The sequence below is a fragment of the Erythrolamprus reginae genome, chromosome Z, assembly GCF_031021105.1.
Source record: "Erythrolamprus reginae isolate rEryReg1 chromosome Z, rEryReg1.hap1, whole genome shotgun sequence".
Taxonomy (NCBI): Eukaryota; Metazoa; Chordata; class Lepidosauria; order Squamata; family Dipsadidae; genus Erythrolamprus; species Erythrolamprus reginae.
The window spans coordinates 71,540,502-71,553,746 of record NC_091963.1 but is presented as its reverse complement, the minus strand read 5'-3'; the positions used below and the strand labels follow the sequence as shown (position 1 = coordinate 71,553,746).

Below are 13,245 nucleotides of genomic sequence, written 5' to 3'. Positions count from 1 at the left end.
AACCCATCTCGGCCATCAGGCATGGGGGAATTGAGACATCTACCCCGGGCCTATACAATTTATGTATGGTATGTTTGTGTGTATGTCTGCTTTAATAACGGGGTTTTTCTTTTAATGTTTTTAAATTATTAGATTTGTTATGAATTGTATTACAGTGATCCCCCGTTTATTGCGTCCCCAACCATTGCGAACAGGGTACTTCGCGATTTTTCAACCCGGAAGTCAAAATACCATCTACGCATGCGTGCCCGTTTTTTCTATGGGCACGCATGCGTAGATGGCAACCAGCTTCCCTGGGTCTTCCCCCTCTTGCTGGCGTCAGCGAGGAGTTTCCCCACCGCCCACGCAAACTCCTCGCTGCCGCCCGCCCTTCGCCCGCCCACGCGGTTCATTCTCGCCGCTTTCGAGCTGAGTCCTGAAGCGAATTCGCTCCCGGACTCAGCTCGAAAGCGCCGATAGCCAGCGTGGACAAGCCATTCGCTAGCGCTGGCTATCGGCGCTTTTGAGCTGAGTCCGGAAGAGAATTCGCTCCCGGACTCAGCTCAAAAGCGCCGATAGCCAGCGTGGACAAGCCGTTCGCTAGCGCTGGCTATCGGCGCTTTTGAGCTGAGTCCTGGAGCGAATTCGCTCCCGGACTCAGCTCGAAAGCGCCGAGAGCCAGCGTGGACAAGCCGTTCGCTAGCGCTGCGGACTCAGCTCGAAAGCGCCGAGAGCCAGCGCGGAGGAGCCGAAGATTGGGGGCGGCGCGGCTATTTTAAAATGTCGCCGCCGGCATGGGGGGCTTGCCAGCACCCCCCGGACTCCCAACCCGGGTTTGGGGGGCTGCTAGGAAGCCCCCCATGCCGGCGGCAAACAGCCGCGCCGCCCCCAATCTTCGGTTCCTCGCTAGCGCTGTGGGAGTAAAAACACCATCTGCACATGCGCAGATGGTGTTTTTACTTCCGCAGCGCTACTTCGCGAAAACCCGCTCGTTGCGGGGGGTCCTGGAACGGAACCCTCGCAACGAGCGGGGGATAGCGGGGGATCACTGTATTGTTGTTGTGAGCCGCCCCGAGGCTACGTAGAGGGGCGGCATACAAATCTAACAAATAAATTAATTAATATAATAAATAGTCAGAAGAGCATTTGACTAAATGTTATATTAACTTTACCAAAACCTTTCTGACAGAAGAATACTAACCTATCAGACCATGTAAATTACAAGTGATCTCTCTTTTTTACAGCCACTCTTTATGTTTTGAAGAATGTATACAACATATACAGTATGCTTTTCTAACAAGAGCTAGATGTCATTGATTTAACACCATCAATTGGACAACCTGGATACAACACCTCTACCTGGAATTCTCAGGTAGATATGGAAAGAAAACCTCTTGAATTTTTTATAATTTCAACTATTGCCTTGCTTAATAAATCAGTATCTTAAAGTGTCATTTAACCCAGATATGATATCCCTATCTCAAGTTGCAATATCATAACAATATTTTACACTTTAATAATGTATGTACCAAAATGTTTATAAATGTTTTTATATTTCTGTTAGCCACTCAGAGTCTGTAAGGAGTTGAGAGGCCTGAAGTTCACATACATACATACATACATACATACATACATACATACATACATAAATAAATAAATAAATAAATACCATATATACTCAAGTATAAGCCGAGATTTTCAACACAAAAATTGTGCTGAAAAATCCAACATCGACTTATACTTGAGTCACTGACCTTCACTGACCTGAAAACTCCCATGCAGCATTTTCCAAAGCTGCACAGTTCAGATGTGAAAGGCAGGGAGGAAGGAAACCTCATGGTTCTGGCAACACAAGGGTTTTTTTTCTTTGCACGGCTGCTTCTGCTCTTGCTACAGTCTAGCCAGCAACACCCCTCAGCTGCCTGATTGGCAGCAGGCTGAACCAATCACAGTTCCTCCTCTACACACTAGGGGAAGGAGTAACAGGGTTGAACAAACTTTCAGAACGAAGGAATGATGGCTTTCTCTTCTGATCAAGCCAGCAACAATATTTTACAAGTAAATAAAGTGTAGAAGTAAAATGTAAGTTACCCATTTAAATTTGATTAATTTCTAGTAACAGAAGAGGTTATTTTGTAAGAAAATGTTGCTTCAAGTGGGGATAACTCTGTATAATTAAACTTTTTCTTCCAACTATACTTATCATACCCAAGAGGATTGTTAATGCTGACTTGTTTAAAACAATACGAAGGTTAGGATAATATAATAGTATGAGTTTTGTCATTAATCATTTGCTCTACATAATTAATATGAATAGATTTACCTTTATTTTAGAGTATGGTTTCTCCTTATTCAAGATAAATATCATGTAGAAGAAAGATTTTACAATTAATGATTGAGTAATCCCCAATTGTTATTTACTGATCAATTGAGATAGTAATGATTTTAACTTATGAAATATGTTTTAAATGGAAAATCTGAATATTTATCATATAGAAGTTTGATTTAAGCAACTGTTTTGAAATAATATATGAAATTCCAATTATTAAGAAAATTATAATGATATTTTAATGAAGATTAAGATAACAGGTTTGATTACATTCCTAGAGATATTTTAAGAGGTTTTTGGTTATGATAAAAGAAGGAATTTTTTAAAAAGAGAGATTTAGGAAGGGGAGGAAGAAAGGTACAAGAAATAAAAAACATTTTGGAAGGAAAAGTTACATAATAATAACAACAGAGTTGGAAGGGACCTTGGAGATCTTCTAGTCCAACCCCTTGCTTAGGAAGAAACCTACACTATTTCAGACAAATAGGTATCCAACATCTTTTTAAAAACTTCCAGTATTGGAGCATTCACAACTTCTGATGGCAGGCTGTTCCACAGATTCATTGTTCTAACTGTCAGGAATTTTCTCCTTAGTTCTAAGTAGTTTCCACCCATTGTTTCTTGTTCTGCCTTCAGGTGTTTTGGAGAATAGGTCGACTCTCTCTTCTTTGTGGCAAACCCTGAGATATTGGAAGAATGCTATCATGTCTCCTCTGGTCCTTTTTTTCATTAAATTAGATATACCCAGTTCCTGCAACCGTTCTTCATATGTTTTTTTTATTCTCCTACAAAAACAATTTTAAGAAGCTACAATAGAAGAATATTCCATTTTTATAAGTTACCAGTAGCCACTGTATTTTCCATCCTAGGCTTATACTCGAGTCAATATGTTTTCCCAGTTTTGTGGCAAAAGTAGGTGCCTCGGCTTATAATTGGGTCGACTTACACTCGAGTATATACCGTAAATAAATGAATAAGTAATAAATAAATAAACAAATAAATAAATAAATAGGAGAGGGGCATGGTCAACCTCCGAGGTGATACAGAGCTCCCTGCGCTCCTGTGGGGGAACCTCTGAATCCCTGTCATTCAGAAGTGCTGATTCTTTTGAATCAGCTCAGATCCTCCCTGAAGGGGAGGTGAAGAAGACTTGGTAGGCAATCCGTTTTGCAGTTGGCATACCCAAAGGGAGTCTGGCTGGAACCTCCACCAGCGATGGTGCAAATTGGCTTCAGTCCCTTTAGCCTCAGTGGCTACGTTTCAGAAAGAACTGAAATGAAAGTTGGAAGTCATCCGGAAAGAAAATAATTGTAAAATTTGTGCTATAGGTTGAAGAGAGAGAGCATTTAGGATATGTTGAGCTATTCTGCCAGACTTTGGAGGTAAACTTTAAAGAGAAAAGGGGGGAAGTGGCAAATTAACAACTGAAGAGTTCAATTGTTATTGAAATGACTTAGAAAGCTACAGCTAAAACCCAGGTTGCTGAAATGTTGGGGGGGTTGGATTAACAATTTGGATCTAAAAAGAAATTAAAAATGACATGAAGCCAAAACCCTTTTTTTTTTTTGGTGTTGCCAATCGACTATTCCCTGTATTTTTGTTACTTCGTTAATTAGTATCTGTAGTTAGGTCCAACATATTTGGCCTTCTCGAGGTCCCATCGACTAACCAATGATGTCTGGCGGGACCCAGGAGAAGAGCCTTCTCTGTGGCAGCCCCAGCCCTCTGGAATCAACTCCCCCCAGAGATTAGGACTGCTCCCACACTCCTTGCCTTTCGAAAGCTCCTAAAAACCCACCTATGTCACAAGGCATGGGAAAACTGATACACCCCTTAGCTATGGTTTTTTTTATGTATGGTTCATTAGGTGGTTTGATTTGTTTTTTATAAGAAGGGTTTTTAATTGCTTTTAACATTAGATTTGTACATTGTGTTTTGCTGTTGTGAGCCATTCCGAGTCCTCCGAGAGGGGTGGCATACAAATCTAATACATTATTATTATTATTATTATTATTATTATTATTATTATTATTATTATTATTATTTTCTGGTGTCATCTGTTAGTGAAGGATTTGTTCTCAGAAGTGAATTGACTTCTGCTTAGCTATTGAATGTTAGAACAGATGTGAACTTGAATAAAGAAGCTAGCTGGAGAGTTAATATGTAAAATGAGATATAAAGAAGAAACATGAAAATATTATGACTTTTAAGTTTGAACTCTGAATACATTTTGGAGGAAAAAAGTGATATTTGCAGTTGAATGGTTTTTTTTCAAGCTGTTGAAAAGTTTTTTCTTTAGACACCTGGGGGGAAAGTTTGCTGCAGTTGACATTAAAGTGAAGGAATTGAAAATGTGGGAAATAAGGGACTTGTGCAATGATATCTGTAGAATGATTAAAGAATGCAACTTTAACTTAAGTGATCCTATTTTATTTACAACTGGAGTTAATGGAAAACTACAAGAAGCTGTGGATTTAAAGGAAACTAGAGATGATGGCAACAAAGGGGATAAACAGAGAATGGAAGAAAACGTAGAATATGATCAACAGGCTGTGAACAGTGCATGAAACTATGAAGAGGGAAACAATGTTAAGACTGAAAATGGACAGATTAAAGAACATACTATGACTTATGCAGACTGCTTAGTTTTAACTGGTGGTACTGAAGAGGAAATTGAGAACAGTAAAATAATAAAAGAATTGAAAATGGTATGGTTGATGAATGGGCTGATGGTCACATGCTACACTATGAGTATATTGATACTAGCACTAGCACTGAGAAATGGAGAAGATGTGAGCAGAAGCACCAGATTTGCCAGATTAAGGAAGAAATTAAAATTGAAAGAGAAATTAAAAAGAGAAAGGAAAACAGAGGGGTGAGATCAGTAAAGATTAGTTATATAATGAAGAAAAAGAGAAAGAAGAAAAAGAAAAAGAAAATTAAAAGGTGGTACAAAAATAATAAAGTTTTTGATTTTAATCAAGGGGATTAGCAATTTTTAAAAGTGTAGTTGGTCTCTGTTTTCCTTTAAGAATAATTTTCCATTAGTAATAGTTTTGAATTTGTCTTTAGTTCTAGCAGTGATATTAATTTTGGTTAAAAATTATATGTATGTATGTGCAATGTTCCCTCTAATTTTTTTTTGGTGTGGGCGGAAAAGTATAGTGTCTGAGCGACAGTCCCTTTGGGACTGGGCGGCATAGAAAAATAAATAAATAAATAAATAAATAAATACTTTTTTATTAAAAGAAATTAATAGTAAAACCAAACCAAAATCTATTATTATTATTACTATCTTCTCTTTTTCCATCCCCGTCTCCTCCCCCCTTGTGTGTGTGTGTGTGTGTGTGAACTCTTGAACCATTTCCAATAACAGGTGAGCTATTGGAAATGGTTCAAGAGTTCACACACACACACACACGGCTGGTTTTTTTTTCTCTTATTATTTGGGTGCTTTTTACCATATTTATTTATTTATTTATTTATTTATTTATTTATTTATTTATTACTTGGATTTGTATGCTGCCCCTCTCCGAAGACTCGGGGCGGCTTTAAATCAAGAGTCATTTCTCTCTCTCTCTTTCTCTCTCTCCCTCTTGCTATCTCTCTCTTTTTCTCACTTTCTCTCTTGTTTTCTTTCTCTCTTTATATTGCTTTTCTTTCTCTCTTTCTTTCTCTCTTGCTTTCTTTCTCTTCTCTCTTGCTATCTCTCCCCCCCTTTCTCTCTCTCTCTCTTTCTCACTTACTTTCTCTCTCTCCCTCTCTCTCTCTGTCAGCAAGGGGGCTGCGAGAGCGCTTTCTCCGAGCGCTTCAGGAACGCCTGCCCTGCCTCTACTGCAGCCCCCTTGCTAGAAGTCTGGGACGAAAGCGCTCCCAGCGAAGGGGCTGTGAGAGGGGCAGGGCGAGCATTCCCGAAACAGACGGAGAAAGCCCTCTCCAAGGGGCTGCGAGAGAGGTCTTTCTCCGTCCATTTCGGGAAAGCCCGCCCCGCCCCTCTCCCAGCCCCTTCGCTGGGAGCGCTTTCGTCCCAGACTTCCAGCAAGGAGGCTGCAAGAGCGCTTTCTCCGAGCGCTTCGGGAACGCCTGCCCTGCCTCTATTGCAGCCCCCTTGCTGGAAGTCTGGGACGAAAGCGCTCCCAGCGAAGAGGCTGCGAGAGGGGCGGGGCGGGCATTCCCGAAACGGAAGGAGAAAGCCCTCTCTCGCAGCCCCCTGGCTGGGAGCGCTTTCGCTGCGAGAGAGGGCTTTCTCCGTCCGTTTCAGGAAAGCCCACCCTGCCCCTCTCGCAGCCCCCTGGCTGGGAGCACTTTCGTCCCGAGAAACTGAAGCCACAGCCACAGCTGCAGCCACTGCGACAGAAGTCGCGCCCTAAGGCAGGGGGCGGCGGAGGAGGAGAGGGGGTGGATCGGGTGGGCAGGGGGCAGGGCCGAGAGGCCAGGAGCGCGAGGGGCGGAGGCACCATGGAGAGGCAGGGGCGGCCGCGGTTCCCTTCTACTGCCCGTGCGCTGGCAGGGGGATGAGGAGCGTGCGACCAAGGAAAAGGGTGTGCGGGGGGGGGGGTGGAGCGCGCGTGCGCACACGCGCACAGCTTGCAGGGAACAGTGTGTATGTGTATTAGAACTGAAATTTATTAATGAGGTTAAGGAGATAGAAATTGATATACTGATAAGTATTAACAATTGTTATATGGTCTTTTTTCATTTTGCTATTATTTTTTTTTAGATTTTAATAATAGATTGGCAAGGTTATATAACGTTTTTTAGGTTTTAAGAAAAGTGTATAAAGAGAGGAAGGAAGCACTACAGCTTAGCATTTAAAATGTTAGAGATATTGTTTGTATTAACTACTTGAAGGAATACTAATGATTAAATGAAAATATAACATAATTGGTTTATCTGGATGACAAAATTAGATTTGGCAACACGGAAAAATGTGATGTATGCCAAATCAAATGTATGAATTGTTTGTGACTACAGTGGTACCTCGAGATACGAGTTTAATTCGTTCCGGACCTGGGCTCTTAAGTCGAGCAGCTCTTATCTCGAACGACTTTTCCCCATAGGAATTAATGTAAATAATTTTAATTGGTTCCAGCCCTCAAAAAACTCACAAAGTTAGTCTAAATTATGCAGAAAGACATGTTTTTAATGAAGAAATGTACATGTACATATAAATGAATAATGAAGTTTCTTTCACTTAACTTGTAAACTTTCTTAAACTTTTAAATTTACATATGTTCAACTTCTCTGCCACCCAATCCTGTAGGACAGAGGTCCCCAACCCTTTTTGCAGCAGGGACCGGCTTTAAGCGATCAAGAGAGGAATGGGTGAATGAATGGACGGAGGGTGGGAAGGAAGGAAGGAAAGAGGGAAGGGACAGGAACAGAGGAAGGAAGCAAGGAAACTTATGAAAGGGGAGAGTAAGAGAGGAATGAGTGAAGGGAGGGAGGGAGGGAAGAAGGTGGGAAGGAGAAAGAAAAGAAGAAATAGAGGAAGGGAAGGTAAAAGAGAGAAAGAAAAAGAGCAAGAAAGAAAGAAAGAAAGAAAGAAAGAAAGAAAGGGGGAAGGGACAGGAACAGAGGAAGGAAGCAAGGAAACTTATGAAAGGGGAGAGTAAGAGAGGAATGAGTGAAGGGAGGGAGGGAAGAAGGTGGGAAGGAGAAAGAAAAGAAGAAATAGAGGAAGGGAAGGTAAAAGAGAGAAAGAAAAAGAGCAAGAAAGAAAGCTGCAAGCACCCCCCCGAGCCCCCCAGGCCGGCTGCAACCTTTTAAAACACGCGCGCCGCTTCGCAGCTGTCTCCTGAAGCCGAACGCGGAAGTTAGCGTTTGGCTTCAGGAGACAGCTCCTTGGCGCTTGTATCTCGAATTTGGGCTTGTAAGTAGAACAAAAATATCTCTCCCCTCCCAGCTCTTATCTCGAGTTGCTCTTAAGTAGAGCAGCTCTTATGTCGGGGTTCCACTGTATATATGTCTTACAACAGTGATGGTGAACCTATGACACGCGTGTCAGCACTGACACGCGTAGCCATTTTTGGTGACACGCGGCCGCCGGAGAAACGGAGCTTTAGGGAGTGCAATTGCCTCCCAGCTGGGTGCGCCTGCGCAGAGCGCAGGCTTGCCCACACGCTGGCCCACACGCTGCCTTTGGCAGCACAAGCATGCCTGTCCGGCCGGGGAAGAATCGCCCCGGCCCAACATCAGTTTCAGCTGGGGGGGCGGGGCGCCGCCTCCCAGCTGATTGGCGTGGTGCCAAGCATCGGAGCCCACCACGAATGGTGGTTGGCTCGCAGGGGCCGATGGGAGCGAGAGGAGGGGTTGCAGGCCTATTTCAGGCCTCCTCCCTCCCCCCTGCCCAGGAAAGAGTTGTAAGAAAGCAGTGCATTTGAAAAGCGCGCTGCTTTCTCGGAAAGCCAGCTTTCCTGGCCGGCACAGGGCTTTCCCGCCGCTCCCTCCCCCCGAAAACACAACGGAGGTCCACAGCGAAGCCGAGTGGAGCAACAGGAGGCTCAGGCTGGTGGCGGCAGACCTCCGGGGTTTTTTCGGTGGGGGGGGGGCAGGAGGACCTTCCTGGCTTTCCAGGGCAGCTGGCTTGAGACTTGTGCCGGTCAGCAAAGCCAGATGCACGCCAGAGATGTGGAGAGAAAGAAGGGAAAGAGAGGGAGGGAAAGAGGAGAGGACAGAAGGAGGGAGGGAGGGAAGAAAGGGAGAGAAAAGTGAATGAGAGGGAGAGAGAAAGGGAGGAAGAGATAAATATAAAGAGGGAGAGGGAGGGAAATAGGGGAAGGAAGGAAAAGAGAAAAAAGTGGAAGGAAGAGAGAAGGAAAGAAAGGAAGGGAGAGAGAGAGAGAGAGAATATAGGAAGGAAGAGAGAGTGAGAGAGAGCAAGAAAGAAAGAGGAAAAGAGTGAGAAAGGCAGGGAGAAATGCAGCGTGTGGGGTGTGTGTGCGTGTGTGTGTGTGCCGCTGATGGTCCGGGAGCTGCAGCGTGTGCGTGGAGAGATGAAGGGAAAGAGGGAGAAACGCAGAGTGTGTGGGGTGTGTGCGCGTGTGCTGCCAGCGTGTGCGTGGAGAAATGAAGGAAAAGAGGGAGAAATGCAGCGTGTGGGGGGGGTGCGTGTGTGTGTGCCGCTGATGGTCCGGGAGCTGCAGCGTGTGCGTGGAGAGATGAAGGGAAAGAGGGAGAAACGCAGGGAGAAACGCAGAGTGTGTGGGGTGTGTGCGCGTGTGCTGCCAGCGTGTGCGTGGAGAAATGAAGGAAAAGAGGGAGAAACGCAGCATGTGGGGGGGGGGTGCCGCTGATGGTCCGGCAGCTGCAGCGTGGGGGGGGAGGCGATGCTAAGGCAGTCCGTCCGTGGTAGGGCTGCAGGGCAGGCACAGCAGCCCAGGGAGAAAGAGGGAATTGAGATAAAGAGAGAGGTAGAGATGAAGGGAAAGAGGGAGAAAGGCAGGGACAGAAAGATAGAAAGGAAAGAGGGAGAGAAAGATAGAAAGGAAGAGGGAGAGAATGGGGGAAAGGGAAGAGGGAGGATGAGATAGACAGGAGGGAGAGTGGGAAGTAGGATAGAGAGAGGGAAAAGGAAGGGCTTGGAGAAAGGCAGGGGGAGAGAAAGATAGAAAGGAAAGAGGGAGGGAGGAAAGGGAGGGAGAGATAGAAAGGAGGTGAGGGGTAGTAGGAGAGGGAGAGGGAAAAGGAAGGGCTTGGAGAAAGGCAGGGGGAGAGAAAGATAGAAAGGAAAGAGGGAGGGAGAGATAGAAAGGAAAGAGGGAGGGAGACATAGAAAGGATAGAATTATGGATGCAAGAACTCACTCATGTGTGATAGCGCACGCCCACACTTACTTTATTTATTTATTTATTTATTTATTTATTTATTTATTTATTTATACTTATATGCCCCCCAGTCCCAAAGGGACTGCCGCTCGGACACTGTACTTTTCCGCCCACCCCGAAAAAAAATTAGAGGGAACACTGCCCTCGCCCCTCTGCTCCCTGCTCGCCTACCAGAACGGTGTTACAGGAGACGGTGCTAAGGTAAACCCTTTCCGGGTTATTAATTTGTAACAAAAAAAATCATGCCGGGCTCGCAAAAAAGAGAGTCTGGAAAAAAAAACCTGCGTGGACGTCACGCCCTTTGCTTCCTCCTTTGGTGGCTTATAATTAGATTTTTACAACCCCCCACCCCCCTTGATAAGCTTTTTCTTGAATCTGAACAGTTTGGGGGTTCGCCAAAGAGAGAAAAGTGAACGAGAGGGAGAGAGAAAGGGAGGAAGAGAGAAAAGTGAACGAGAGGGAGAGAGAAAGGGAGGAAGAGAGGAAGGAAGGAAGAGATAAATATAAAGGGAGAGAGGGAGAAAGAGAGGGAGGGGAAGAGGGGAAGGAAGGAAAAGAGAGAGAGAAAGAGAAAAAAGTGGAAGGAAGAGAGAAGGAAAGAAAGGAAGGGAGAGAGAGAGAGAGAGAGTGTGTGAGAGAGAAGATAGGAAGAGAGAGGGAGAGAAATGATAGAATAAAGGGGAGAACAAAAAGAGAAATGAGAAAATGATTGAGGCAGAGAATGACAGGAAAGAGAGAGAAAGATAATTATGCATATTTGTTATTTAAACTATAAATATCACAAAATTATGTTTTTTCTCAAGGTGACACACCACCTGAGTTATGCTCAGTTTTTTGGCGAATTTTGACACACCAAGCTCAAAAGGTTGCCCATCACTGTCTTACAAACATGATACTGCCTTTTATTGTAAATGAAAATTGATGGTGCATTGCATTGATGACTGTATGTGGAGAGGAAAAAAATACTGCTAAACAAATAAACGATCTACATCATTCAACAGGAAATCCATTCAATCTTGATAGATTGTCTACCCCCAATTTCATTGACTGCAATGTCTTTGTACTCTCTTGTAAAGTTGATGTTGTCTCAATGTTTATGTTCTCAATAAATCTTTTTAACTAACATGCTTCTTTGAAGACAAAATATTCCTAAAGATCAGATTTCCAGAATTTTAAAAAAATTGCACTGTAATAAGTATATTAATTGAGGACAGAATAGAATGTAATTGGCAAATATATATGTAAACTTTTAAATGCAGAAAATATTATGCACTACTTTTTAAAATATGTATGAAAACATAATTAGAACATGCTATTCAAAATAATTCTCAACCAATAACGAAAGTTTATTAGCTTATGTATTGTATCAGAGAAATCAAAATCTACTACATTAGAGAAATAAAATGGCAACACTAGAAAAGGGCAAAAATAGACAACTGTTGATTAAAAAAATGAACAAACACTAAATGTATTCAGGTTCTAAGCCAGAGAAGCAATACTTACAATTCAGTGACATCTTCTAATACCATGTCTGGAATTTGTTGTTAAGAAAAATATAATAAGTCACTACAAAAACATTAACTTTTCCTATATTTACAAAATAAATTCTAAAAGCCGGGGTGGCACAGCAGGTAGAGTGCTGTACTGCAGGCCACTGAAGCTGACTGTAGATCTGAAGGTCAGCAGTTCAAATCTCATCACCGGCTCAAGGTTGACTCAGCCTTCCATCCTTCCGAGGTGGGTAAAATGAGGACCCGGATTGTGGGGGCAATATGCTAGTTGTGTTAAAAAGTGCTATTGCTAACATGCTGTAAGCCACCCTGAGTCTAAAGAGAAGGACAGCATAAAAATTGAATAAATAAATAAATAACATAATTAAAGTTGTTTTTATAATATCAAAAATGTTAACTTAATTTGCATGCCTTGACAATCTTTCAACTTCTCAATATGTACAGCATTCAGTCATGGCCCTGAAAGATAACTTTGTATATTTTTAATATTCTGTTAACATTATAGACATTCCTGGACAGTCATTCACTCAGCACCCATTCAAAATTATGAGGGTGCTGATGAAGGAACTTGCTATCTCTATCTAATGTTCTAACAGCTGTATTGCCCCCATTCTCATGTCTGTGAAAACACTTCAACTATCCCTCTCTCTTTATGGGTCTGAATGCCTTACCTGGTTGGTGATGCACAGAAACTTGCTGCAGGCTGCAAATCTTTGACCAGTTAGGTCCACTGTTGCATGTGCCTCCTCCTTCCATGTCTCCCAGAGGCCTATGCCTTCTCTCTTCCTACCATGCTGGGGTTATTTGCTTTCCTTGCAGCTGCTGACAGGCATAACCAGCCAATTCAAGGCACAACTAGATAGAAAGCTCTCAGTTTGCCAGAAACAGAACTTTGTTGACTAACTTTCTGTTCCTGGTCAGCTTTGAGAAACACAGATTGCCTTTGTTAGCTTTCTAGCTGAGCCCTGCATTAACTGAGCAAACCTGTCAGCAACTTCATAAAAGAAAGATAAGTGAACCTGGAAGTGATGGGGCAGGGAGAAGGAATCTTGGGAGTGTTGGAGATTGGAAAGGAGGAAGTCATGCACCGGTGAACCTAGCCAATTGAATCCTCTCAACTCATGACAGGTTTCCATGTGCTGGAGGGTTATGGCCTCACCCATCCCTTAAGGCACTGTTTACAAACCTTTTCGGCAGCAAGTGCCAAAATGGTAGTGTGTGCATGTGTGTGTGTGTACCAGAAGATCAGCTGTTTGGTTTCTGGTCCTGGAAGCCCAGGTGCGCATTCCAGTGCACCAGAAACCAGAAGAGTATCTGCCCGGCACACACATGCACACTGGGCGGCTGCTCTTCCAGTTTCCAGTGTTCTTGCAAGCATGAAGACAAGCTGGATGGTGTGACGGAACCCGAAGAGCAATGGGCAATGGCTCTGCATGCCATTTCCGGCACACGTGCCATAGATTCACCATCACAGCCTTAAGGTACTCATGTAAGTCATTTAAATTACTGCAATGGAAAGAACTGGCATTATGATCATTAAGCTAGGTGATTATGTAGGTGACTACATATTGCAAATTACAGTCAAAATTCCAGAGTGTGG

The 13,245-nt window shown here is 43.4% G+C and overlaps 1 protein-coding gene across 1 annotated transcript in view; it reads right to left on the bottom strand.

Moving 5' to 3' along the window:
* The window catches only part of LSM5 (LSM5 homolog, U6 small nuclear RNA and mRNA degradation associated), a 91,327-nt gene that overhangs the window by 76,374 nt on the left and 1,708 nt on the right, over positions 1-13,245 (bottom strand). The window contains exon 3 of the mRNA XM_070726331.1: positions 11,638-11,665. Within this exon, the coding sequence (XP_070582432.1) occupies positions 11,638-11,665 (28 nt within the window). The remainder of the gene's footprint in view (positions 1-11,637; positions 11,666-13,245) is intronic.